Consider the following 27525-nt stretch of genomic DNA (forward strand, 5'->3'; position numbering starts at 1 on the left):
ATGCTCGAAAGAGTATTTAAAGGTGCCAAAAGGTCTAGTAACAATGGAAGACTTGAAAAAGCAAAGACAAATACATTCTACACTGAAAGAAAAAAAATCTGTACCCGTTCTCAATTTTTTTAAAAATTAAGAGTTATGAACATTTCGAACCTTTCGAATATTCTGAATTCATCTCCTTTGTTGGAGACAGAAATCACAAATTATTACTATCTTAAGTTATTGTATGGCTGTATTATAGGAAGTCTCTTATATAATTTCTATAATTCTTATCCTTTATTTGACGGATTTTTTAAATCCTATCGGCAGTGCCTTTTATATTCAGTAATATTCTGAATCATATGGGCAATGCGATTTAGTTTTATCATTGTTCCTTAGATGGTCCTACTACTATATTTTTACCAATGCGCATTGGTCACTATTCGCGCTAAGTCGCAATTTTCCTGTGGTATCACTTGACCGAATGTAAAAGAGGTCATAAGGGAAAATATTATCCCTAAAGAGTGGGGTAACTAACGTTAACTTTAACTCTTCTCAAACAGAGTTCATAATTCTTTACTGCCTCTTCAACCTGGCAGTACATATATACAAAGACACCATATTTTCTTAATTTATTTAAGTTTTTGACTGCTCCCATCTGGCCCCCCGAAAAAAAAACTTGAATGCAGGAAACGGATGACTCCATTAACTAGTTTTTTTTATAAAATGATCTTAAATTGACATCTTTTTTTCAGAATCATCCAGTGTATACAATAAGCAATTCACGGGAACCAAACGGAGATTTCCTAACCTTTTCTTAAAAAATGGGATTTCCTTTCTTTCCTAAATTCGAAGTTTTTAGTTCTGAGCTCTTCCCAAAATGTCAGATCTTGGAAATATTTCGGTATCCTGTTTACTTTAGAAGCCATTTCAGCACTGTGCTAGCTTTCTTTGTCTCAATTTTTAGCCTGGGAGACTCTAATCCAGGTTCATGATTATGAATACTCTGTGAGTATATACATATGCAGCCTTTGTGTGTTGGGATACAACCCTTTTTCATATCCCTATGGATGCAAACCTTTTTGCTTCCTTAAGAGGTAAATGCAACCCTTTCGTGCTTCATTAAGAGGTGGACACAACCCTTTTGTGTTTCATTGAGGGTTGTCCCCTTAACCTCCTTCTGAAGTACCTAACTCTCTGTCAAGATATGGCCGTGAATTCTAGTCTCTCTAGGTATACTCATAAAAGTTTACCTATATTTATAAAACTACGGAATCTGTGCCTGTGCCTTCCAGTGGTTCCCTAACCATCACTTGGAGGCCGCCATGTTTTCGGCAAAAATTGCCCTAAAAATTTTCTTGGGGTTGGTTTATAAGTGCTGGGGCTAAACAATATCTTGCTTTGTGTCCTGTTTCACCACTGCGGATACAGGTTGGAGGTTTTCTACATTCTGAATGTCTATGTGGACCCCCGCAAGTCCAGCATTTTATGCGAGCATTTTTTCTTTTACTAAATTTATACCTGGAATAATTATCCCTAGTTGGTCCTGGTATATCTTTCTTTCCACATTTCAAACATTTCTTTGGGTTATTTTTCTAATTTCCTATGTTTTGAAATTCTATTCTGGAGTTATCTCTTTGTTCTCCAGGGGAGGTCTTGTCTCCTAAGTCAACCACTGTTGCTCCAAACGACATGTCTGAGAAGTCCCTGTACATTAAATCAATCCATTCGAATTTATTTGCCCACGCCAATAATTCATCTTTGTCGTCTGTTGTTTTAGTTTGTTCATGAACTTTCCTTCCAATTGAAGGGAGCATACCACTTTTGAAAATACAAATAGTTATGTTATCTGCCCTTATACCAGGAGCAGTTTTTGCATACTCTAGAGCCTTTCTACTAATTCGGAAGTAAAATTGGTGTACCAACTCATATGGTCTTTGTTTCTCGGACAGCAGTTCTTGTGGTTTTTGGGCGGCTGGTTTTTCATGTAAAAAGGCTTCTTTTAAAAGTTTTTCTAAACGGTCTAAATCTTTTACTTTAGGAAAATCTAAGCTTGTTGAAAATCATTGTATTTCTCCTCAAGTATAACAAAAAGCTTGATTTATCACAGCAATGTCATTTTTTTTTCTAAACTCCTTTGTATTTGTTTAAGGATGGAAATCTATGAAGGAGTTTCAGTTGGCTATGTCAGTAATGGGAGGGGAGGCACTTGCTCCACAAATAAGCCTTGAAGCCTACTTGTGACTGTGGCATCTCTATATTGCCCCTCTAGAGCGTTTATTCTAGACAGCGCGTCTTGTAGTGCAATTTCTAAATCTTTGATTTTGTTTTCATTTGAACTCATGATTATTCTATCCTTATAAACTCTTAATGTGGGAAACGTTTTGAACTTTTAAATTGTTTCAAACCGCTAAAATGAGTTAGTTTATAATTTGCATAAGAATTAGCTCAATGTCTCGATTTAAATTAACCCTCAAGGCTAATAGTATGCTTACTCCTTTGAAGATGATTTAACTATGACACTAGTGTTAAAAAGGATTTATGCAAACTACAGATGATACGGACACTAGAACTTGTAGCAAAGAGAAAGAAAAGGAGAAGAAAGAAAGAATCTTAGGAAGATAAAAGGCTGTCTGAACTTCCCTTTAAGGTTAAAATTTTCTTTAATGAACACTTTTTCAAACTTTTCTGTCTTGGATAGGTTTGGAAAACTGAACACACACCGTCTTGTGAGGAACAGGACTAAATTTTACCAAACTTTTTAAATTTAATTAATCCTCCCCCACCTAAACGAAAGTTGTACCGAACTTGAGTACCGCTGCGACCAGTTGTAAGGTTGCCCCTTACTTGCAGGGCTAATAAATTTGGTAGCGTGATACAAACTGAGGCGTTAGGTAAGAAATTAGTACTCAGAATTCAGTGACAACTGATTTTATTTACAAAAGAAGATAAAAAGAAAAATATTCTAATTCTGCTTATGTTGAATACTTCCACACCTCTTCTAGTTCTAAGGTCTAATGATCTACTTGTTCAAATCCACCAATGTTTACCGAAAAGAAAAGATTAAATTAATCCTAAGCTAACGAATGTTCCTACTTAAAAAGGTTACACTTGAACAGCTAGTCAAGGCTTGAGTTCTGGGTTATTAAAATCCTTTAGTTCAAGCTATTTTTGAGCTAAGCTAAGAATAACCGTACTTGCTTTTAATTCAAATTTTTATTAACCCAAACCAAGAGATTCTCTTATTATTACTTGAAAGGGCTGTGTATTGTTTGGACCTTTATTAAGCTTTAACTTTAGCAGGGAAAGCTTAATTGAAAATATCTGGACATAAAGGTTTGGAAATTCTTACGTTGATAATATTGTTCCCTTTTCCCCTAATCCTACCTGTATAAACATTAAGGTCACCTTTGTATAAACATGCAGTACGGGGTTAATGAAATGAAAGAATAATTAAAAAGGGAATAGTTTTCTTCTCTGTATAAACTTCTGAAAATTGTACAACAGGGGGGGGGTTGTTGTTAATTACTAGTATTTTCTGATAAGTCAAATTTCTGTATATAAGATCTTTATAAAGTAAAGCTCGGCCCCTAAGGACTCTAAGATGACAAGGGAAAGCACAAATGGCTCTCCTAGCCTTCTCTTCTCGGTTAAGGTTTCCTTTCCTCTTTAAATCCTCAGTTATTCAAAGCTTAAATTTCTGGGAAGAAGTTTAATTTGGCTTATTCTAACCTTAAAATACTGTTTTGTCCAAATGGCTCAAGGCTTTGCTAATTGAAATATATAAACTGAAATACCAACCACCAAATGAATAAAACCTAATAAGAGTCTTAAGATATTTCCGCCTCTAATCAATTTTAATTAGATTACACATCCTTTTATTAATCACGAAGGACTTCAGGATTACATCACTATTAATAAGATTCAAAACCCTCTATAAATCTATTGGCGACCCTCAAAGGGGAATTTTCGCCCTAATTACAGTTTATGTGGCTTAAATGAAAGTATTAAATTAATTTAAAGTAGGATCTTAATTTAATCCCAGTGACAGAAATCTCTCTGAAGTTTGTTACTTTATTTTAGTGTTATTCTCAAAGGAAATTCATGCAGGCTAGTAGTAGTTTTTTTTTTTATCCTAATTTATAAAGAAAACACTTACTCATATTCCTTGGTTCCGAGGCAAAACTACCCCGATTTGTCTCTCATCCATAAGTTATATTTTTTTTTGCTACTTGATCCGTTTAGCGACCTTCCCTCCCTCCTTGCCAATCAACCATCTTTTGTCAAAAGTAGTTTCTTTCCAGTCTTTCAAGGACTTGCAAAACTGGTCTAAATTAGGTCTTAACATATCACGGGTTCAAAGTTCGTTTGATTCTTGGACAAAGAGTGTCACTACAAGATTTATGACTATTTATGCAAAGAGAAGTTATTTTCAAATTCAAGCTAATTTGAAATTGTCGCTATATTTCTGATCTATGAAGGTAAAGGGAATTCCAAGCTTTAATAAAATTAAGTTACGAAATTTACACAAAATAAGGCCTCCTTACAAGTGGTTGACTGTACTTGTCAGGATTTTCTTCCATAACAGCTTCAATGAATGGCCCCTCGTCCTCCACTGAGAGTTTAGTTGAAGATAGAATGGAGAGTAGTCAGAATCATGTCTTTCTTTCGTCTCCTAAAAACCAGTGATGGTAACTTAAGTTTTCTTAATCTTGCAAGATAGTTAAGACTTTTGCACCCCTCTATGCATGCTGTGGCCGGTTTTTAAATGAATTCAAGGCCAGCTTAATTGTCTGTATTGATAGTAGAAACATCAATCATTCCAACCTCTGTGACTGGCCAAACTAGGGCTTTGGAATAGTCTGGTGACTGGTCCACTTTCACAAAAGAAAACTTGGCCGCTATCACCATGAGCACTGACCACTTGCATCCAATTTGTTAAGAAGGCCATTTTCCAGTCGGTTATAACTGAATCCGTACCAATAGCATGTAATTTTATTTCCAGTCTTCTAGTACAAACTTTATCAAAGGCCTTAGCAAAGTCAAGACAAATAAATTTATAAACATATTCGTAAGCATCTAGAAGGTTCATCTCAGTCAATTTCTTTTGTCAAAAGCCATACTGATGTGGGGTGAGTAGCTCATTAGAAAGAAGACGCTCAATTATAGCTGGATTCACAAGACCTTCCAACACTTTACCCAATGCGGCAAGAATTCATTTTCACTAGGCAAACTGGGGCTGCAATGAACACATCCAAAAGTCACAGAGCCACCCATGGGCGGGGGCAGCATCTTGTCAGGGGGGCAGCCAATTCTACGATGGAGGGGGATTATAAATGCTTCTTGAGGTCCTTTGAAGTCCTTACAAACTCTTCATTCTATCTTTCACTAAAACTCGGCCAGCAATGCTATTCCACTTACTTTCCCAGCAATACTATAACATAATAAACCCACCACCCTAGTTATAATTTCCAGAAGACACAAACACCATAAAAGTGATTTGACACCATAGCGGTTTATAAAATAAAAGTGACATTAAAAAGTGACATTGACACCATAACGGTTAGCTAGCCTCTTCTTGTTTCAAGAATTCAATTTAAAAGTTTAAAGATGGGCAATATTAAATATCAAAATCGGTATAGGGAACACCAGCCCATGATGGGCACAGCCCATGTTTAGCCAAAGCAAATAATCTCAATATAAAAGCCTAAGGGGACTTCTGGTGGATATGAAAGCTCTAACAGATGGCTGCGTATGCTTTCAAAATGTCTGGCCTTGATTAATATTTTTACCAAAAATTTCAGATTAGATCTCGTTTTAGGGTGATTAATTCTTGAATTTTTGTTCAATTTGTGTCGACCATAAACTCACGTTGTATTTTCTTATTATTTGCCAGCCTTTTGACAGCTTCTGAGACGTGCCATCTTAACCAGTTTGTTGTTAGCATTTTTTCATCCCGCAGGATGGCGGATTCCCACATTCGGCCACAATACCTGGGGTAGGTTCGGCATGCCATGCAAAAGTGTCGAAAGTGAGCTATGGTTAAAAAGCTGTTTAAACAGCATATTTTTAGGTTGAAGGCGAGCTCAAAACCCAACACTTGATTAATTCTGGTGTTGTTTTACACTGTCAGACCAGTAGGTGAACTGAAATTCTATTTTTTTCCTGATAATTGAGGTAATATGCTTAAAAGTTAAACAGAGGAGAAAAAAAGACAGGCACCTGGGATCCAGAAGAAAAAAAACAGCAGTTTTTCTGTCTTATTCATCAAAAATCAGTGTTTCTTTCGTCATATGTCTCAGACAGAATGCCTACCATATATAATGAAGCACTTACCAGGGAAGTTTCTGTACTCAGCACAAGTCCTGTGCGACATCTAGAATCCTTCTTTAATATAGACCCTGAAACGGAGGCAGCACAGTTTCTGTCTCCAAATGAGAAATAAAGGTCAGCAAATGTTTCGTTAAAAGAGATTGTCTATGCAAACCCCTTTCCAAAAGGCTCAACACGAAAAACCAACAGAAAAAAGATATGAAAATGTCAGAGTGTTCACTGACACCCCTGTGAAAGTACGTATTACGGCTGGGGCAAAAGCTGTATATGTCAAGAAAACCCTAGTCCTGGAAAGGAAGAAAGTCAGAGGGGTGAAAAGGCTAAAAAGTAAAAGGCATGTTTCTCGTAACAAGAGTTGCAGTTGGACTGACGATTTTGACTTAGATAGGCCTGTATACAACTATTCAGACTCCAGTATGGACGATGAAGCCCCTACCAACAACTTCCAATTTGAGAGTAAAAAAGTCAAGGCTGGTGATTGCATTCTAGTTGAGCTGGAGAGCAAGAAAGGAAATCCTATTCACTATATTATCATTATCAAAAAAGTATAAACTGAAGAACTTGAGGTCCACTTTCTCAAAGAGACTGGAGTAAAAGACTTTGCACATAATTTTTTTTAACCTTACTGAAATTGACTTTGTTGTTTTTTATGCTGGCAATATTCCTTCATAGTTTTGAAGCCAAAAAACAAGTTTTAATGTCTCCCTGGCCAGTTATCTATTTAAACACATTCTAAGACCACACTGGCTACACATGACAAATGAAACTCAGAGAGGAAAGAAAATAACAAAATGAAAAATAAAATCAAAAAAGGTGAAAAAACGAGGATTTTGTCAGCCAGTGGCGAACCATGTAGAAGAAGAAATAACCAAATATTTTGACAAGGACCTCAACCGAGTCGTCCTCAGTGCTAAACAAAAAAGAAAGAAAAGAAAAAGAAACCGACGAAAATTGAACCTTTCGAAGTTTACTTGACAACGACAGAACAGAAACTAAATAAGAACCAGTTTGGAGTCAATGAAAAAGAAATCTACCAAGATGATTGACCAATAATCCTTTGTTTTGCTATAGCTTTAGCTGGCCTACAAATTTATTCGTCATTTGATGTGCAAATAGGTTCTTTAAAGTTATACCGGGTGAAAATATTGATTGAGTCCTTCAAAATTAAACTGTCATACATTGGGCTTAATGAAATATCTCAAGTATCTCGATTCATTGCTAAATCTCGGTTTATATATTTTTTTCTCAATTACCTCTTGAAAAGTGTGTTGTAGGCCATTTACGGTAGATATTAAGGTTGCCTCGTCAAAAAGAACCAGATGGGTCGGATTCTCGAAAATATGCAGGGCCAATGCCAAATCAAAGTTGTTATTGTTATTTTTCAATCTCAGGGACTTGTACATCGAAATTTTGTGTTCATGCAAACATTCACCTAGTTGTTGATGGGTCTTACCAATGTAAAATTTCCCACATGAACACGTGATTCTGTAGACACCACTGCCCAGTACAAGGTCAGTTTTATCTTTTCGTGAGTTGAAAAAAAGTTCAACTTTTTGTTCAGTTTTGAAAGAAATAGAGAGATTATGTTTTTTTTTAATTTTCCAAGTTTATCGCCAAGTTTCGGTATGTATGGTAAAGTGATGAAAGTTTTTTTCTCAATTGCCGGGGTAACTGAATCAAGGTGGACGGGCTCCCTATTTTGTTGTTTTATCTTTTTTAATCGTCTAAGTTTGATATTTTCAATAGGTTTGGCTGGGTAACAATTGCAGAAAAAATATCCTTGACATAGTTTAATTCAGAATTTATAAGATGACGGAAACAGATTTTTAAAACTCTGTCGACTGAAGAGATTATTACCCCTCTTTTCACTGAAGGAGGGTGATGTGAAGAGAAATTTAGATATTGATCATTATGGGTCGGCTTTCTATATATAGAAAATTCAAGGCTAGGAGCAGTTTTTATAATCAAAACATCCAAGAAAAGCAGCTTACTTGAATCTTCGAGTTCCATTTTGAACTGGAGATTCGAATCAAAAGAGTTCAAATATGCCAAAATATCTCTTAGAGAGTCTTGTCCATGTATCCAGACAGAAAGGATACCATCAACAAAACGAAGCCAGATAGAGTGCTTTAAGTGGAAACTATTCAAAGCAGAGTATTCAATGAAATCCATGTACAAATTTACCAAATGAGGAGACAAGACAGTGCCCATGGATAGGCCCATGATTTGAAGGAAATATTTTTTCGGAATTTAAAATACGAGGAGAACTTGTTGCAAAGACGAACAAGGGTCATTATTGTATCAATTTCCAAAGTTTTGTAATCCGACCAAGCTGAATTTTCCTCTAATTTTCTTTGTAAGGCCTACTCACATTTATGGACACCGCATGAAGTTTACATAGAAACTGCATCAGAACTAGATAAGATAGTTTTTTCTGTTGTACCTTGATTTTTTAATTTCTCAACAAGATCTATGGAATTTTTTATATGGGATTTCTGTGTGTTTAAAAGAGGCTTAAAAATGGTGGCTAAGAAACTTCCGATACCCGTAGCCAGAGAACTATAACATGCTACAATAGGACGTAACGGAATATCTATCTTATAGATTTTAGGCAGACCATAAAACTTTGGGGCTGAACAACCTTTGGGGTAAAATATTTTGTACATTTGAGGGGTAATTAGTCTACTGTCTTTTAAAATTTCTAGTTCTTTTCTCAAATGCTGTGTGTATTTATCCGTGGGATCAATTTTTATTTCGTTGTTATTTCTGGTAAAGGGGGTTAACTTTTATTTTATAATCTGCAAAATTCATAATTACAGCTGTGTTTCCCTTGTCCACTCTTGTAATCACTGTGTTTTTGTCTTTTTTCAAGTTTCAGAGGATTTTAATTTCTTCCTCTGATTGAGTTAAAAGCGACAAAGATGGCCTATAATCAAGAATACTCTTTACAATTTCATCTCTGAGTAGGTCTGAATTTTCGACTTCACCATGAGAGCTAAAAATAGCAGACTCCACGCTTGAAATAATTTCTTATGTATTTACGTGTGTTTGAGCCATTGCAAATTTTGATCCTTTTGAAAGAATACTTAGCTCCTTGGATGTAAAAACCTTAGAGGATAGATTTTCCAAAGGAGGACCAGGACAAAATCTAAGAAGGAAAATCCGTGTTTGTTGAAACTGTTGCAATTCCAGTTTTGAGAATTTTTCCGATAAACAAGTTATTGCTAAATGGAATATGTGTCGGAAACGCATATATGAGATTATCATAATAAGAAAAGACCTATTTATCATAATAAAAAGACCTATGTGTACCATTCATTGTAATTTGAAATTGTTCATTTGTCATAACCGAATCCTTAAAACGGCTAATGGGAAACGTTGAATTTCAACCTTCCCCCCTATTTTATATGCTAATGATATGCACCACAGGCTGAGATTTTTTTTATTTGTACCAGAATAATACAACAAATTGACGAAAAAAATTTACCATCTGATATTTTGGAATGTAAGTAATGAAAGATAGTTATTTGTTATTAATGATAATTCTATGCAACACAGGATTGATTAATCTGCGACATCTAATCTAGTCTATTTCATAGTGGTCAGAGGAGTTATTAGACGTGGAATTACCAAAACAATTTCAAAAGATGAAAACATGTCATTAAGCATTAGGACAAGAGAATAAAATTTTGAAATTTTGAATTGAATGGTGAGTGCATAACCAGCATGTGTGCTGAATTTGTATTGAAATTTCCTCAAAATAAATTCTGGACTTATTTAATCAGAATTATTGCTAGAGTCTCTGAAATAGGTTAGGCCTAAGCTAAAGGGTAAATTTTTACCAAATCATATTATTGACTCGTGCATAAAGTGTGAACATACCACTCAATGCCTTTTTGGTAAAATTCTACTTTAGTTACTTTTGGCTATCTTGGAAAGGGGTTGGGTTAGGAAAATGGGACTTTCAGGGATGGGTGTACATGCTAAGGTATGTCCCAGGAAGGTACTTTGAAGTACTTACCTCCCCTCCCCCCCTCTATATAATGGTAAATTACTGCAAATTACTAGGCTAGTTATTTTAACTCATATTTCATCCTATATTACTATCATAATTATAAATCACTGCTTACCTTAAACAACTTCAGCTTTTAACCTTGTTCATTAAAATATTTTCCAAAATCCTATTTAAATCCTAAACCATTTAATTTCCTATCGTTGCTGACTATTGTTATGGTATAATAAAACCAGGTTTGGGTATTTGTTTAGCCTTGTGACACCTGATAAGGAGACATGTTAAGAAAACAATTCTTACTTTAAAATATGTATAATGATCCTAGTTCTTATATTATCCAACAGGAGAACCTTTATCATCAAGTCTTCCCTCTAAAAATCCTCAAAAGAGAAAAAGTTTCTAAATATCACCATGTTGAAAATTCAATGCTTAAGTCTTTTTAAATTGCTGCTTTAAATTGCCGCCTAATAAGTTCTTTTATAGATAGCATTCATGCTGGTATTTTTAATATTTTTTTTTTTTTTTTTTTAAAGAGCAGTGGCGAAGGGCAAATAGCAGTGGTATAAATACAAAATATTAATAGCAGTGGTGAATTTCAAAATGTTGTATTTTCGGCAAAAAACCAAAAATACAAAATATGCACAGCATTGAAAAGAAATGAAATAATATAAAAAAAATTATATAAAAAATCCATTGATTTTGAATTGAAGTTATCAGGTTAGGTTACAAAAGATGCACAGAATTTCTATAATTTCAATTTACCACTACTTTTTCTTTAAACACGTTTTTTTTACACACGTGCTAAATGCTATCTATAAAACAGCTTATTTGGCAGCAGTTTACAGCAGCAATTTCAAAAGACTTTAGCATTGAATTTTCAACGTGGTGATATTTGGAAACTTTTTCTCTTTTGAGGATTTTTAGAGGAAAGTCTTGATGATAAAGGTTCTCACATTGGATAATATAAGAACTAGGATCATTATACATATTTTAAAGTAAGAATTGTTTTCTTAACATGTCTCCTTATCAGGTGTCACAAGGCTAAAAAAATACCCAGGTTTGTTGTGATGTCACAACTTTGCTTATCAGAAACCCTTACCCTTGAGGGTAGCAGGCACATGCCAAACACCTCTGTGGTGTTTGGCATGTGCCAAACACCCAGGGATTCTAAAAACATCTTCCCATAACATAATTTGTCCTCTGAAGTCAATTCTGATATTTGTAGTGCTTTTTAAATATACAGAGGTGTTTGATATTTAGAAGCTTTTTAAATATTTCTAAAGCACTAATAGATAGAGCACTACAAATATCAGAATCAACTTCAGAGGACAAATTATGTTATGGGAAGATGTTTTTGTAATCCCCCTTCCCCCCAAACTCAAAATTTTCCAAAATTCTACTTAAGAAGCTTTTTAAATATTTCTAAAGCACTAATAGATAGAGTGCTAAAAACATCAGAATCTACTTCAGAGGACACTTTATATCACGGGAAGAGGTTTTTAAAATCCCCCTTCCCCCCAAACTCAAAAATTTCCAAAATTTTACTTCAGAAGCTTTTTTAAATATTTCTAAAGCACTAATAGATAGAGCGCTACAAGTTTCAGAATCGACTTCAAAGGACAAGTTATATCATGGGAAGAGGTTTTTGAAATCCCCCTTCCCCCCAAACTCAAAATTTTCCAAAATTCTACTTCAGAAGCTTTTTTAAATATTTCTAAAGCGCTAAGACATAGAACGCTACAAACATCAGAATCAACTTTAGAGGAAAAGTTATGTCATGGGAAGATGTTATTTAAAAAGCTTCTAAAGTAGAATTTTGGAAAATTTTGAGTTTGGGGGGAAGGGGGATTACAAAAACATCTTCCTGTAACATAATTTGTCCTCTGAAGTCGATTCTGATATTTGTAGTGCTCTATCTATTAGTGCTTTAGAAATATTTAAAAAGCTTCTAAAGTAGAATTTTGGAAAATTTTGAGTTTGGGGGGAAGAGGGATTTTAAAAACCTCTTCCAGTGATATAATGTGTCCTCTGAAGTCGATTCTGAAATTTGTAGTGCTCTATCTATTAGTGCTTTAGAAATATTTAAAAAAAGCTTTTAAAGTAAAATTTTGGAAATTTTTGAGTTTTGGGGGAAGGGGGATTTTAAAAACCTCTTCCCATGATATAAAGTGTCCTCTGAAGTAGATTGTGATGTTTTTAGCACTCTATCTATTAATGCTTTAGAAATATTTAAAAAACTTCTAAAGTAGAATTTTGGAAAATTTTGAGTTTGGGGGGAAGGGGGATTCCAAAAACATCTTCCCGTAACATAATTTAGAGTTTGGGGGAAGGGGGAAAATATTGAGTTTGGGGGGAAGGGTGATTTCAAAAACATCTTCCCATGACACAAATTGTCCTCAAAAGTCAATTCTGCTGTTTGTAGCGTTCTATGTATTAGCGCTTTAGAAATATTTAAGAAAGCTTCTGAAGTATAATTTTGGAAAATTTTGAGTTTGGGGGGAAGAAGGATTTCAAAAACATCTTCCCACAACATAATTTGTCCTCTGAAGTCAATTCTGATATCTGTAGCGCTCTATATATTAGTGCTTTAGAAATATTTAAAAAGCTTCTAAAGTAGAATTTTGGACAATTTTGAGTTTGGGGGGAAGGAAGATTTCAAAAACATCTTCCCATAGCATAATTTGTCCTCTGAAGTCGATTCTGATACTTATAGCGCTCTATCTATTAGTGCTTTAGAAATATTTAAAAAGCTTCTAAAGTAGAATTTTGGAAAGTTTTGAGTTTGGGGGGAAGGGGTATTTTAAAAACCTCTTCCCATGATATAATGTGTCATCTGAAGTTGATTCGGATTTTTTTAGCACTCTATCTATTAGTGCTTTAGAAATATTTAAAAAGCTTCTAAAATAAAATTTTGTAAAGTTTTGAGTTAGGGGGGAAGGGGGATTATAAAAACCTATTCCTGTGATATAACGTGTCCTCTGAAGTCGATTCTGAAATTTGTAGCGCTCTATCTATTAGTGCTTTAGAAATATTTAAAAAAGCTTCTAAAGTAAAATTTTGGAAATTTTTGAGTTTGGGGGGAAGGGGATTTTCAAAACCTCTTCCCGTGATATAACGTGTCCTCTGAAGTCGATTCTGATGGTTTTAGCACTCTATCTGTTAATGCTTTAGAAATATTTAAAAAGCTTCTAAAGTAAAATTTTGGAAAATTTTGAGTTTGGGGGGAAGGGGGATTCCAAAAACATCTTCCCATAACACAATTTGTCCTCTGAAGTCAATTCTGATATTTGTAGTGCTCTATCTATTAGTGCTTTAGAAATATTTAAAAAGCTTCTTAATTATAATTTTGGAAATTTTTGAGTGTGGGGGGAAGGGGGGTTTAAAAACCTCTTCCCGTAATATAACGTGTCCTCTGAAGTTGATCCTAATCTTTTTAGCAATCTATCTGTTAGTTATTAAGAAATATTAAAAAAGCTTCTTAATTATAAGTTTGGAAAATTTTGAGTTTGGGGGGAAGAGGGATTTCAAGAACATCTTCCCGTGATATAACGTGTCCTCTGAAGTCGATTATGATGTTTTTAGCACTATATGTATTAGTGCTATAGAAATATTTAAAAAGCTTCTAAAGTAGAATTTTGGAAAATTTTGAGGTTGGGGGGAAGGGGGATTTTAAAAACCTCTTCCTGTGATATAACGTCTCCTCTGAAGTCGATTCTGATGTTTTTAGCACTCTATCTTTTAGTACTTTAGAAATACTTTAAAAGCTTCTAAAGTAGAATTTTAGAAAATTTGGGCTTGAATTTTGATATTTAAGTAGAATTCTTCTAAAGTAGAATTTTGGAAAATTTTGAGTTTGGGGGGAAGGGGGATTTTAAAAACCCTTCCCGTGATATAACGTCTCCTCTGAAGTCGATTCTGATGTTTTTAGCACTCTATCTTTCAGTACTTTAGTAATACTTTAAAAGCTTATAAAGTAGAATTTTAGAAAATTTTGAGTTTGGGTGGAAGAGGGATTTCAAAAACATCTTCCCATGACATAATTTGTCCTCTAAAAATGATTAAGTTATTTTTACTGGTCTCTCTTGTCAAATCCTTTCCCTAATTAATACAGTTTAAATGGTCTTATCAACACAGAGGTTTATGGCATGTGCCAGCTACCCTCAAGGGTAAGGGTTTCTGATAAGCAAAGTTGTGACATCACAACAAACCTGGTTTTATTATACCATAACAATAGTCAGCAAGGATAGGAAATTAAAGGGTTTAGGATTTAAATAGGATTTTGGAATATATTTTAATGAACAAGGGTAAAAACTGAAGTTGTGTAAGGTAAGCAGTGATTTATAATTATGATAGTAATATAGGATGAAATATGAGTTAAAACAACTTGTAATGTGCAGTAATTTACCATTATATAGAGGGGGAGAGGACTGGAGGGAAGTACTTCAAAGTACCTTCCCGGGACATACCATAGCATGTACATCCATCCCTGAAAGTTTCATTTTCCTAAACCAACCCCTTTCCAAGATAGCCAAAAGTAACTAAAGTAGAATTTTACCGGGAATGTCCTCCTCAGAGACATATTTTCCTGATCTTTCAACTATGTTGAACAAAATGGCTATCTCAAAATTTTGATCGGATGTGTTTGGCGAAATGGTGGGCATGGAAGGGGTGTTTGTTGCCTTCCAATCACTTTGGCTATGAAAAAAAGCACAAACTCTTCCAATTTCCAATCAAATGAGCCCTTTGTGAAGTTTCTATGACAACTCCTTTAATATGAAGTGCCCTTGTCTAAAACCCCCCCAAAAAAATAAAATAAGTAATACCTTGTGCCAACATCATTCTTTACTTAGACAGCCCTATTGCACTGCCTATGATAATAGTCATTAGGATCATTTCATTAGTCAATTCATTAGTCATTAGTCAGGATCATTTTATTAGTCATTAGTCAATAGTCAATGTTTTTATTAATGGACTATTCAGGTAGCTAGGAAACAAACTAACCTCTATTGTCAGAATTGCATCCTGAATCCAAATGTAACATTCATATGAATTGGAAATGAACTTTATCCCCACCCTCATATATACCCATTCAGGGTATATATTTGCATATTAGGGGGGTGGGGGTAAAGTTAATTTCTGATGCAAATGAAAGTTAAATTTGGATTCAGGATGCAATTATAACTAGAGTTTATTTCTGATGCAAATAAATGTTAAATTTAGATTCAAGATGCAATTTTGACTATAGAAGTAAGTTTATTTCTTAGTTACCTGAATAGTCTGTTAATATAAACATTACCCAACAATATATTTCTCCTCCCCCCCCCCTGATGAATGGATACATAGCCCTACTAATGTGTTTGTTTGTTGTTCTTTCCATTGTTTGTTCCACCATTTTTTATTTTTTTTATTGTTTTATTGATCAATAAAAATGTTTTGACAAAACTATCAAATTAATGACCCACAGTGAGAATAACTTGTGTGGGGGTTCATATATACTCAACAATAAATAAATAATACTCTCTCCAGATACTCGAATAAAAAGATTGCTCTTCAACTCTCCATATTGTAACAACAAACAAAATCTGAATAACATCAAAATAACCAAATAAATAAAGTGAAATGAGGAGCATCCACCCCAGAAAATAAATCAAATAAATAATTACTGATTAAGTGATTCTCTAATATGGTTTTATTATTAGCGAACGATGTATTCAAACCTACAAAACTATAAAACTTATTCAAATTATTTATAATGCTATATCGCGGTGAGAAACGAGAACTTCGAAACTTTATTAAAGCCTGACGGACTACAGAACTGTCACAGGTCCAATATGCATGCAAAACCTGATTATCATCCTGAACAAAATTAGTATGCAAATAAAAATACTCAGGCAAAAGACCTTGAACGTGTTTAATCATATAAAGAACAGAATGGAAATAAGGGAAAAGATTCAGTGGAAGGATATTTAAAATTTGATACATAGTTTTTGTTGACAATTTACCAGGGTAAGAAAACAGGCTAGGCAGGTAATTTTTCAATAGATCCAGAGCTTTATTTTGTTGCCTCTGAAGAGGAAAAATATGAGTTTTAAATTATTCAAAAAAATAATGGGACAGTAATTTATATATGAATGCACTAGGGAATGATAAAGAGATTTCAGGGCAAAAAACAGCAGAACAAATTTCAGATGATTCATCATTCCAGTATTCCTTGCCAGTTTCATTCAAAGATAAATTGAATGGCTTTTAAATATTAATCATCATAGTTTCCAGTGCTGTTTTCCCAGTATGAGAGAAGATGAGGAATTTTGTCTTAGTACAATTAATAGTCAATTTATTTCCTGAAAACCATAAGATAAGCCTCTTCAGTGCTGATTCCAACCTAAGCTTCAAAGATCTAGAGTCGGGGCTGCTGACATTGCATGCTGGGTCATCAGCAAATAATGTGTTAATGCCAATATATTTGATACTATTACTGATATCATTAACATAGATAAGAAATAGGAGTGGACCCAAAATAGAGCCTTGTGGGACTCCAACTGACTGAGATTGAGATACTGATGAGGAAGAAGTATCTCCTCCGTCTACATACTGATTTCGTTTTTTTAGGTATGATATTACTTTAGGTAAGTCATTAACTGGGCCTCTTATGCTGCAGTTATCAAGTTTAGTATGCAGTATTTTATGGGAAATCGTATCAAATGCCTTTTTAATGTCAATAAAAATTGTAGCAGGAATATCACCTTTGTCGAGGGCATCATGAACAAACTGAGTCATTGCCATAATAGCATGCTCGGTAGAGTGAGACTTCCAGAACCCAAATTGCATCAGACTAAAAAATTTTGATTTCATTAAAAAGCTGACTATATGGTTATATAGGCACTTTTCGAGCAACTTCCCAAATGTAGACAGGATTGAAATCACCCAATAGTTTGTTGGGTTCTTTGGGTCTCCTCCTTTATACAAAGAGATAATTCTTACAGACTTGAAACAAGAAGGAAATCTTCTGGTTTTAAAAAAGAGATTGAACACATGGGATAGCGAGATTACAATATTCTGTTTTATGTAGCCTACTTAATCAGATTAGTAGATTGCCCATAAACCCCTTCCGAAGATCCATTCTTTAAAAGGTTTGTTGTAAGTAAAAGTTCATCTGGGGTTACAGGAGTAAGAAAAATGGATCAATTGTGAGACGGGGGTAGATATGATTCCTCGCCAATTTTTGCAAAGTGTATACTTAATGCATTGACAACTTCTACTTTCCCTGTCGCAAGTTTAGTTCCATCCTCAGATATTAATTCATCAGGAAGATCATGGGTCTTATGCTTTCCTAAGCACTTATTAATTATTTCCTATGTCTTCTTAGGGCACCCTTCTGCTTAAACAAATGCTTCGGAGAAGTAGTGACTTTTTGCTGATCTTGAAGTTTTTGTTAAATAATTTTTGTATCTGCGAAATTCAGCTAATTTAACTTCAGATGGATGCATTAAATATGCCTTATATAACAGATACTTATTTTTTATTGATAACAGCAATCCAGGAGATATCCAAGGTTTAATCAGCTGTATACTATTGCTTCTTGATATTTGGCAGAGAGGGAAAGCATTATTGAAACAACGTTTAAACTATTTCACAAAAAATACATCATGAAAATCAAGGTCAAAAGACTCTAAACAAGAAGAAAATCTTGAAGAAAGCTATAGTTTAGATTTACTTCCGGAATTTCTATTAGTCAGTTTCATTTTTCTTTTAGTAGGCCTATTAAACTCTGTAATCAAGTGAAGGTTGGTCACAAGCATCAAATGGTCTGAAAAATCTTCAATAACCACATCACTAGACTTTAGTTCCAGATTCGGAAACAAATTATCAATAAGGGAAGTAAAATATTTCGTTATTATTGTTTAGGGTCCATAAGCTGACAAGGGACCACGGGACAAGCAAACCGCTAACAAATAATCCCCGTCAGAATAGATTCTATGAAAGTTACAAATTATTTATTAGAATTAGATAAATAAACATTAAGGTCACCCATGATAACTTTTTTTGGATATTTTTTCGAAGCAATAAGCACACAATCATCAAGAAGTTCCATGAATTTTGAAGCAGGAGAACTTGGAGGCCGGTAAAAAACACAACACAAAATTTTCATACCCTTTATATCTATTTTAACTGCCAAAAATTGAAACGCCATTTCAAGATATAGGTGATCAAATTCACTCACCAGATCTGACTGAATTGTTGATTTAATGAAAAAACCCACCCCACACTTTTTTTTAATCCGATTATTCTGAAAAAAAGTATAATCCTGTTTAAAGATAATTTCTTAAATCCTGTTTATTAATAAATGTCTTTGTCAAATCATTTAAAAATGTTTCACAAGAGGCGAAGACAATTATGATGAGAAATAAACAGGGATATTCGATCAAAAATATTTAGTAACCCGCAACAGTTCAAAAATGCCATTCTAATATTAGCGCCTTTATTTAAAACTTGGGTAGGGAGTAGATATTTATTTTTTGGGATAGAATGAACCATCATTATCAAAAACATTGTAATCTTTGCATAAATTCTCAAATATTTTACCTAAATCTAGGGGGAGCTCCTCGAAATTATAAAGTCTATCATCCATTATCTTAATGCTGGGTATACTCATTGACAAAAAGTGACTTACCAACCATACGGAGAGTCAAAGGAGACACAATTGTAATCAGAACTTCATCTAAAAGAAACAAACATAAACCAAAAAACATAAATTTATAACATTAAAACTTTCTATAATGAAAATCAGAAATATTTTGGAAAAAATTAATAAAATTAAATATAAAATTTTTGGTAAAAAAAAAAAAAAAAAAAGAAATAAAAAACCACATAATAAAAATTATGATAATTTTTTTAACGGGCCGCCGAAAATAAGATAATAATAATCATCAAAAAATAAAAAATTATAAACTAACTTAACAACTAGCGCACTTAACACAAAATAAACAAACTACTCCACAAAATCTTATAAATATAAACTTAGATTACTACTATCCTATTCAGCTATTGATCAGCTCTCTCCCTTAACACCGAACCATTTTTTTTATCTCAAGCCACACATGGGTTCCTTTATTTTTAACCCGAGAAGCAATAATCTTTCCCGACTCCTTCATCTCTTTTGCTTTAATAAGGAACCATGTGCATAAAGCGTTAAGTGCTGGAAGAAGGTCTATGCAAATTTTAATTCCAGAGACCTAAAGTTTGGATACATTTTCCATAATTAGATAAGCTTCAGCATCATTCCCGAGCCTAATTATCGCGGGATTAACTGCCGGTTTACGTGATTGACTTTGATTACGGCGTCTATTCGTTATATTGACAGTTTTTCCTCCTAAGTGGTTACATTTGTTAATTGACACAGATGACTCAATTTTTAAGGTATTTTTAAGTAGATCTTTCACGTGAGCTTCAAGGGATTGATTCGGATTAATATCCGTCGGTAAGCCGTGTATGATCATTTTTGAACTTCTTTCTTTCACTTCAATTAGTAGCATTTGACGCTCGAGCAACGAGTTCTTCTGCTTTTGCTCTTCAAGTGACCTTTCTAATTCGGCCCCCCCTCTGGATACCCCATTGATAGGATGCCGTCTCAGCTTTCATTAGAAGAATAATTTACTTAATAATTAACTAGGTTGCTATATGGTTCAAAACAAACACGCAAAATAACGTTAAACAATTTAGTTTTCCTTGAAAAAAAATTGAGGGCATGAGTAAAGGGGTACAAAGACGACAACAAAAATGTCGAAATTACTCAGATATACCTCAAATTATTGGAAAACTGAGTCATAGATTCGCCGTGGCATTCTAAAGATCCAAAGAATCTAATTAAAAGGGAGCACACACAAAAGCCAAATTAGGCCAGTAGCCTATAAGAAATCGCAAAATACCCAAGACAATGAACAAGTCCTAAAGGGGGGGGGGGCTTGGGTCTATCAAAATATTTCAATGCTTTCCCAGGGAATTTGATATCATTTTCTTCTGTCCCCACTTTAAATGAAAAATAATTATCTTTTTGGCATCCCTGCTTTCAATAAAAAAGAGGTATTATCATTTAAAAATGATAGCCCCCTATCCCCCCCCCCCCTATAGGCAATAATTTACAATTTATTTATGAATCATAGTTTTGGGGTAACTTCCGGTTCAATCTTTAATTCCCCAGCCTTGTACATCGCTTCGTTTATGGCCAAATTTTGTCTCAATGGAAGGTTTTTTTTTTGGGGGGGGGGGAGGGTAAAAATGTTTCAGAAAGAAGATTGTATTTTCTATCAGAGGTTCAATAATTGAGTATTAAACATTAAGAAAATCTAATCTAAAAACGACAAAAAAAAATCTGCAAACTTACAATTCAGCTGTAGAAACAATCTGTCGGCTGTCAATTTCAAAATCCAGCTGAAGGCTGAAGCTGTATAGTAGTGAATGCGTTCTATAATTCTATTCAACTTGAAAATAAAATTGATGACTACGAATGATGTAAGAAATAGCGATTGGGAAACTACATTCGAAATGATTTAAACTCATTTCATAAAGACGATACTTTGTTTTGTCAACATATGAAGAGCTGTGTATATTGCAATATTTACAATGCAATTGCATATTGCATCTGTCTGGTGTTTATGCAAAGTAACAAAAGAAACGAAAATTAACGAACCAGAGAGTAGTGAAGAATTATGGTATGCAAAGTAATATTTGGCAGGAAAAGTCACTGGTGATAAATCGCTAGGGGTGGTACCGTGATTGCGTGGTTTTCGGGGATTTGGGGAACCAAATTATTTTTTCGGGGTGACGCATAGATTTTGGGGGAAATTCCCGAAAATTCGGGGATAGTGTAAGCCCTGCTTGATTTCTAATCAGGAAAATCTAAATACTAAACCATACGAGAAGGAAAAGCTCCGACTTTGCGGTTGACGCAATAAAGAATTGCCACAAAATTATTAAAGTCGACCGAACGCCGCCGCCTCTACCGGTGGCGGCGTTACGAACGTTCGACCGGGGGTCTCGTCGGCGGCGTTCGGTCGATCCGCCGGCGTGGCGCCGGGGCCTAGCTCTAGGCTACATATAAAAGTTTGGTAATTTTGATTTCAATTTGGCTTGCTTTGGCTTGAAACAACTGTTGATAAGAAATAACAAGAACAAATAATAGCAAACATACAATATTGACAATTACTGGGGTTGAACATGTTAAAACTGGTTGGAAACTTCTAAAAAAGTAACCTAGCATAAAAAATTCTCAAATATTTATCAAGAAAGAAATCCTAATTTAAAATCTGATGTAAAATACTCTGGTATTTTATAGAAGAAATATGGGAGTTTTGGCTTGAAAAATGCTACCTCCATCCAAATTTTTAGATTCCATCCCTTAGCAAATTGTTCACAGAATTTGTAAGTTTCACCTTGAGCCCTCAAACAGTTTCTGAGATAGTACAGGTGCAGGTAGGCATAATCTCTTTCAATCTCTCTGTTAATTCACCATGGAAAAACTCTTAAGTTCTGCAGGGACTCATAGTGTAAAAACTATAGCAGTGATTGAAAACCAAACAGTCCCTGGAAATCACAGTATATAAATTATAGGCAGTATGATCTTTCCCTATCTCACCCATTATAAAAACTCGGACCGAGGTGCGAGTGCTCCAGAGAACGTAGAAACATAAGCGACATTAGATCTTTTCACGGGTAGACAAGTCAGATTTCTCTTGAACGCGAAACTTGGCTTCAACGTTGGAACACTAAATTTTGAAGAAACTAATTTTAAATTAATTTATTCCAATACATATATTAAAATCGGTAATTAGTAGTGCAATGTTATTATTAGATGTTTTTTAGGAATTATAAGTAGGTTTCGAATTCTCAAGTTGGTTTCAAAGTCATTTTGAGAAAGTTTCTGCCGAAATACGTGTTCCAGGGTAATTGGCCACTGATGGAAAGTCAAATGAGAGGAGCTGTTTGTACGCGCTAATGCAAGAAGAAGTGGGAGGAGCTGTTTGTTAACACCGAGAATGAAGAGCCAGAAATTATCTGCGGCTAACTTACTGCTATATCTTTATACTGTGCTGAAAATTGACCAAAAATATGCCATGAAATTACTCACTACTATTGGTCAAGGGAATATGCAGTGGAGCTGAGGGGCTACTAGCCTATGTCTTCCCTGTAAAAACCCTAAGATTCTTGGAACTTAAACTATAATTTCATATATTTTCCACATATTTTTGGACCTTTTCCTATTAATGCCCACTCTCCCAAAAGAAAATACTGCATGTATGTCTGCCTTGTATATTGTCTAACATCCTTGGAAATTAGTGCAGTTAGTTTTTCTTATATTCACTTATTTTATTAGTTTATATATACTATCATAAACTAATAATTTATATATTATAGCTTATAATTATTATAGTTATATAGTATATAGTTTATAATTATTGTTATATAATTATTACATTATAGTTTATAATTCATATATTATAATTATATTATTAGTTTACATATAGATAGATATATATTTCTCTGAAAAGCCCCATGGGCCATGGATGTTACAAACACAACAAAAACACATAAAACATAATAATTTTAAACACTTTTGAAAATAACACTACAATAGAAAACCTTCCCTATGTCTCATCCCTGCACTCACGAAATTTTCCAGATTCTTAATATCCACTTTGCAACTACTTCCTATTTTATTTTCTAAACAACTTTTCTGCATGACATCCTTCCCAAAAACTTTCTTTCTAGGTACCATCAGTTCTTAACAATAATACATAAATTGTTCTAAATTTTCAGATTCCCCGCACATCAGACAAGAGAAGGGATCACTCCGTACATTAACCCTCCCTAAATACTTTCTTCTCCTCTTAAGCGGCATAAAATCCCCCTTAGTAATATACCCCATTTTGATGTATTATTTTGAAGCTCAAATTTTATATATAGTTCTTATCCCCGAGCTTTTGTTATTTTTCTACATATTTCAAAGGATTCTGAATAGATCTTGTCTTCTTGCTAACCCTGATCTCTTGAATTTGTGGCTCGTTTTACACAGCTTGTGCAATTAGTCCTATATCCACCCCAGGCCCAATGCCATTATTCCTCCAGCCTCATAGCCCATAATTGTCTAGTATACTCTTAATTTGCACAGGCCAAGAATCTTTTCTTTTATCCAATAGCATTTCATTGAAAGCATTTTTTGTTAACCGATAATGTGGCATAGCAATAATTTTTTCCCAATAACCAACCATGCGTACTAACCGTTTATTTCTTAAGCTAAAAAGACACAGGTCACCCTTTATAACAATGCTATTAAACTTTTTATCTTACCCTATTAATCTTTTAAAAATAAGGTAGCTGTATCCTCTCCACCCCCACCCCCCCCTTTCGTGTCCCCATATCTGTGCTCCATAATGTATAGCAGGTTCTATTCTACTTGCAAAAATACGCTTTTGTAGCTTGATATCCTTTGCTCCTATATTCTTAGTAATATATCCTTTGCTCCCCTCCTGTAACTAAAATTTTCTTCAGATGTCTTTGCTCACCTTGCAAAAACCATTACTGGTGGCTTCTTCAGATTTAAAACCAGTCATTTTTCCTTAAAATACTTATTCTGCACTCTCTGATGCATGCAGAAGATTCTCTCTACTATTTGCCAATAAAGCTATATCATTGGAGTACAAAAGTGCACACATTTTGTTTATCGAATAATTGCAATTCACTTAATTTACTTTTCCTTAAATAGCTTTCGATGTCATTAATATACAACGAAAATAACTTCGGTGACAAAGTACAACCTTGTTTTACCCCTTACCTGCTAAATATTTCCCTCGATGTTTTCTTACCAACCCGCACTACAAACTTTACCATCAAATACATTTGTATTCAAATTCGCACAAACTGTTGTGGTAATCCTAAATTAATCAAACAATGCATAAGAATTTCCCTATTTACAATATCGAAAGCTCCTTTTATTCTAAAAAGGCCACAAACAACTTATCCTCTTTTTTCCTGGTATATTTCCTAATTAGACTGGTTAAAATAGAAATTTGACCTACAGTGCTATAATTTTCGTGAAATTCTGCTTGTATTTCAGTAACTTTCTGTGATTTTTCTAGCCACTTATCTAATGTATTCCCCAACACTTTAGCAAAAAGCTTGCTTAAGACCATTGCCCAAACTGATCATACAGTAATTCCTTATACCCATGCTATCTCCGTTTTATATAACGGTATAGTGACAGATGTATTCAAGTGCTCTGGCCATTGGGGGGGGAGTGTATTAGTTTTTCTTATATTTTCTTTTATTCACTTGTTGTCAACTTGGTTCTGTTTAAGGTTTTGAATCTTACTTTATTTTGGAAAGTAATCAAAAAGTAAATAGACCAAATTGGTAATAGATTGTAGTTTTAAATCTATTTATATACAGTTACATACTTAATAGAATGTAAATTACTTAGCTTCTATAAAACCTCAATTAGAAACAGGCACATACATGGGTTCATGTCTAGAAAGAAAAATATTCATAGATATAAGGGCAATTGACATGTGAGAAAGTTTGTAGGAGGCCTGTAGGAAGGCCTATTTTTCTGAAATTTTCCTTGGTTCTTGTCTTTGTGAAAGAAGATATACTTGTGAAGGCTTGTAAAGTTTTAATATACTGTTCCATGGAGATTGTGTAGTAACTAAGAAATATGGATAAAGTATTTTCTAATAATAGGTGAATGATGGAAATTGAGCTTGAAGTTCTTGTAGTGTCCTTTGTTTAGATGCTGGTTACCATCCAATCACTTATTGGCCCCCTAAAAAGGCACCAGAACTTCCAATATCTAATCAGATTAACCCCCTTCCAAATTTCCACTGCCACCCCATCATACAAAGTGGATAGGACAACAGGAGACACTTTGCTTTTTTACCACTGTTTATATAATTATCCAGTATGATCACTCCCTATCTCACCCATTATGAAAACCCGGACCGGGGTGCGAGTGCTCCAAAGAACGTTTTTGCAGATATAAACATAAGCGGCATCAAATCTTTTCATGGGTAGATAAGTCAGACGCGAAACAATCGGAAATAAGTGGAAACCCTCTATTACGAATTATGCTCTTTGTAACCATTTCTCATTGATAGACGCAAACACACTGATCCATAAGTGAAGAAATAAGTGGGAGGAGCTTTTTGTTCGCACCGAGAACGAAGACCAGAAATGATCTGCGATAAGCTTACTGGATAATTATATAAACTGTGCTTTTTACTAAGTGAGTTTTACTGCATTGACTCTGATCAGCTAATATCTGATGATCAGTTTTCTTTTCAGGGGTAGTCGTGCATACTTGCAGTTGACACAATGAGTTTTAGTCATGATTTGCAGCTGTTTTTTGACAACAAATACCATGCCATATACACTGACATAAACAATCAAAAACCAGCTAATCCAGAATTCCTCAATTCAACTGTAAATAGGTCTGTACAAATTCTAATTTTTCTGTCATTTCTAATTGCTCTTTTCATACTTTTATCTCACGTCTTATCTTTTCATCCTAACCATTCACATTTTATAATTCATCTCTGCAGATATATCATGCCTACTTTCAAACAGTCATGATATAACCTGTATATATGAATGCCATAATATTACCTATAAACGGATTTTGAAGATTTCATTTTCAAAATTTTGTGTTTCATCTTTTGTCTTGAATTATTGATTATTGTTGCTATGGCTTGTTGTTTATTAAGTTTGAAATGTATTTTTTAGCTTTAAATGTTCATAGTTATTAATTTCCAAGAAGCATAATTTTGGTTTTTATTGCATGTGAAAGTCTTTCTTGAAATACAAGTTTTTCCTATTTTACCACCCTTTTTGAGCATATAATCTCCTAGACAGAGAAAGTTCAATAAAACTGTAAAAATGAGAAAAACCCAAAGAGAGTAAAGTACTTTTTGTTTTTTCGAAAGCGATCTTTTTTTAGATAGGCCTATTTGTTTATCCTTAACAGTGGAAATTGTTTTAAAATTGTATTTCTAGGTTTTATATTGAGGTTGAGGTTAAGTACCAGATAGCAGGTTTGTTTCTTCACTTTGGAACAAAGGGACCTTATTTTTGGCCTCTATTTTGTAACTAATGTTATCTAGTAGTTTATGTATCATTGTTGATTACCAGGTAACTGCCATGCTTCTTCACTCCTCTATTTTGGAAAAACGGGTCTGAATTTTTTTTTTTTGGTCATAAAATGAATTTTAAGTCCCAGTCCATTTAGTTTTTAATTTTTCGTTCGTAATCACACCATTAAAATCGCAATTACATTTCACTTTTTCAGCTTCATTTTGGGATTGAATCAAACTTAAATTTTTTCTTGACCATATAATCACTTATGATGGAAATCTACAATTCTCTGTAGAGACAGAACAAGATGGTAAAATTTCATCCTTAGATGTGTTGATTATCCGTAGTGTAGATAAGCTCGATTTTACCGTTTACAGAAAACCTACACTAAATAACAGATACCTTCACTTCAATTCTAACCATCTTCCATGGATTTAAAATGATTTGAATAAACCTACAAACGCGGTTTACTTCCCTTACAACCCAAAAATCACTTAAAAAATAAAAAAAATTGTTTGAAAAATAATTTATTTGTTGTTTTCAAAAACAATTCAACTGTTCTTCTCAATTCTGATGAATAAATCTGAATTACTAGTCAAAGAGGAGTATAGAAGTCAGAAGAAGAGTATAGAAGTATGGAAGAAGTACAGAGTCAAGGAAGAGTATAGAAGTCAGAGTATAGAGTCAAAGAAGAGAAAACTTGCAGTTTTGGTAATTGATGAATAAATTTCTGATGAATAAATCTCAATTACTAGTCAAAGCAGAGTATAGAAGTCAGAAGAAGAGTATAGAAGTCTAGAAGAAGTACAGAGTCAAGGACGAGTATAGAAGTCAGAGTATAGAGTCAAAGAAGAGAAAACTTGCAGTTTTGGTAATTGATGAATTAATTTCGGATGAATAAATCTCAATTACTAGTCAAAGAAGAGTATCGAAGTCAGAAGAATAGTATATAAGTATAGAAGAAGTACAGAGTCAAGGAAGAGTATAGAAGTCAAAGAAGAGAAAACTTGCAGTTTTGGTAATTGATGAATAAATTTCGGATGAATAAATCTCAATTAATAGTAAAAGCAGAGTATAGAAGTCAG

General features: G+C 34.0%; 1 protein-coding gene across 2 annotated transcripts in view; it reads left to right on the plus strand.

Annotated features, from left to right (window-relative positions):
- The first annotated feature begins 9959 nt into the window (after positions 1 to 9959).
- The window catches only part of LOC148953752 (spatacsin), a 121859-nt gene continuing 104293 nt past the window's right edge, over positions 9960 to 27525 (plus strand). Inside the window, exons 1-3 of one of the 2 annotated variants that reach the window (XM_089108468.1) lie at positions 9971 to 10018; positions 22181 to 22377; positions 25655 to 25800. In XM_089108468.1, coding sequence (XP_088964594.1) covers positions 25685 to 25800 — 116 coding nt within the window. In that variant the 5' untranslated portion in view covers positions 9971 to 10018; positions 22181 to 22377; positions 25655 to 25684. Of the gene's footprint in view, positions 10019 to 22180; positions 22378 to 25654; positions 25801 to 27525 lie in introns of both variants that reach the window. The other variant, XM_089108467.1, reaches the window with a different exon arrangement.

Source organism: Artemia sp. Qi Xiang Cuo, chromosome 3 (genome assembly GCF_049724085.1).
Source record: "Artemia sp. Qi Xiang Cuo chromosome 3, ASM4972408v1, whole genome shotgun sequence".
Taxonomy (NCBI): domain Eukaryota; kingdom Metazoa; phylum Arthropoda; class Branchiopoda; order Anostraca; family Artemiidae; genus Artemia; species Artemia sp. Qi Xiang Cuo.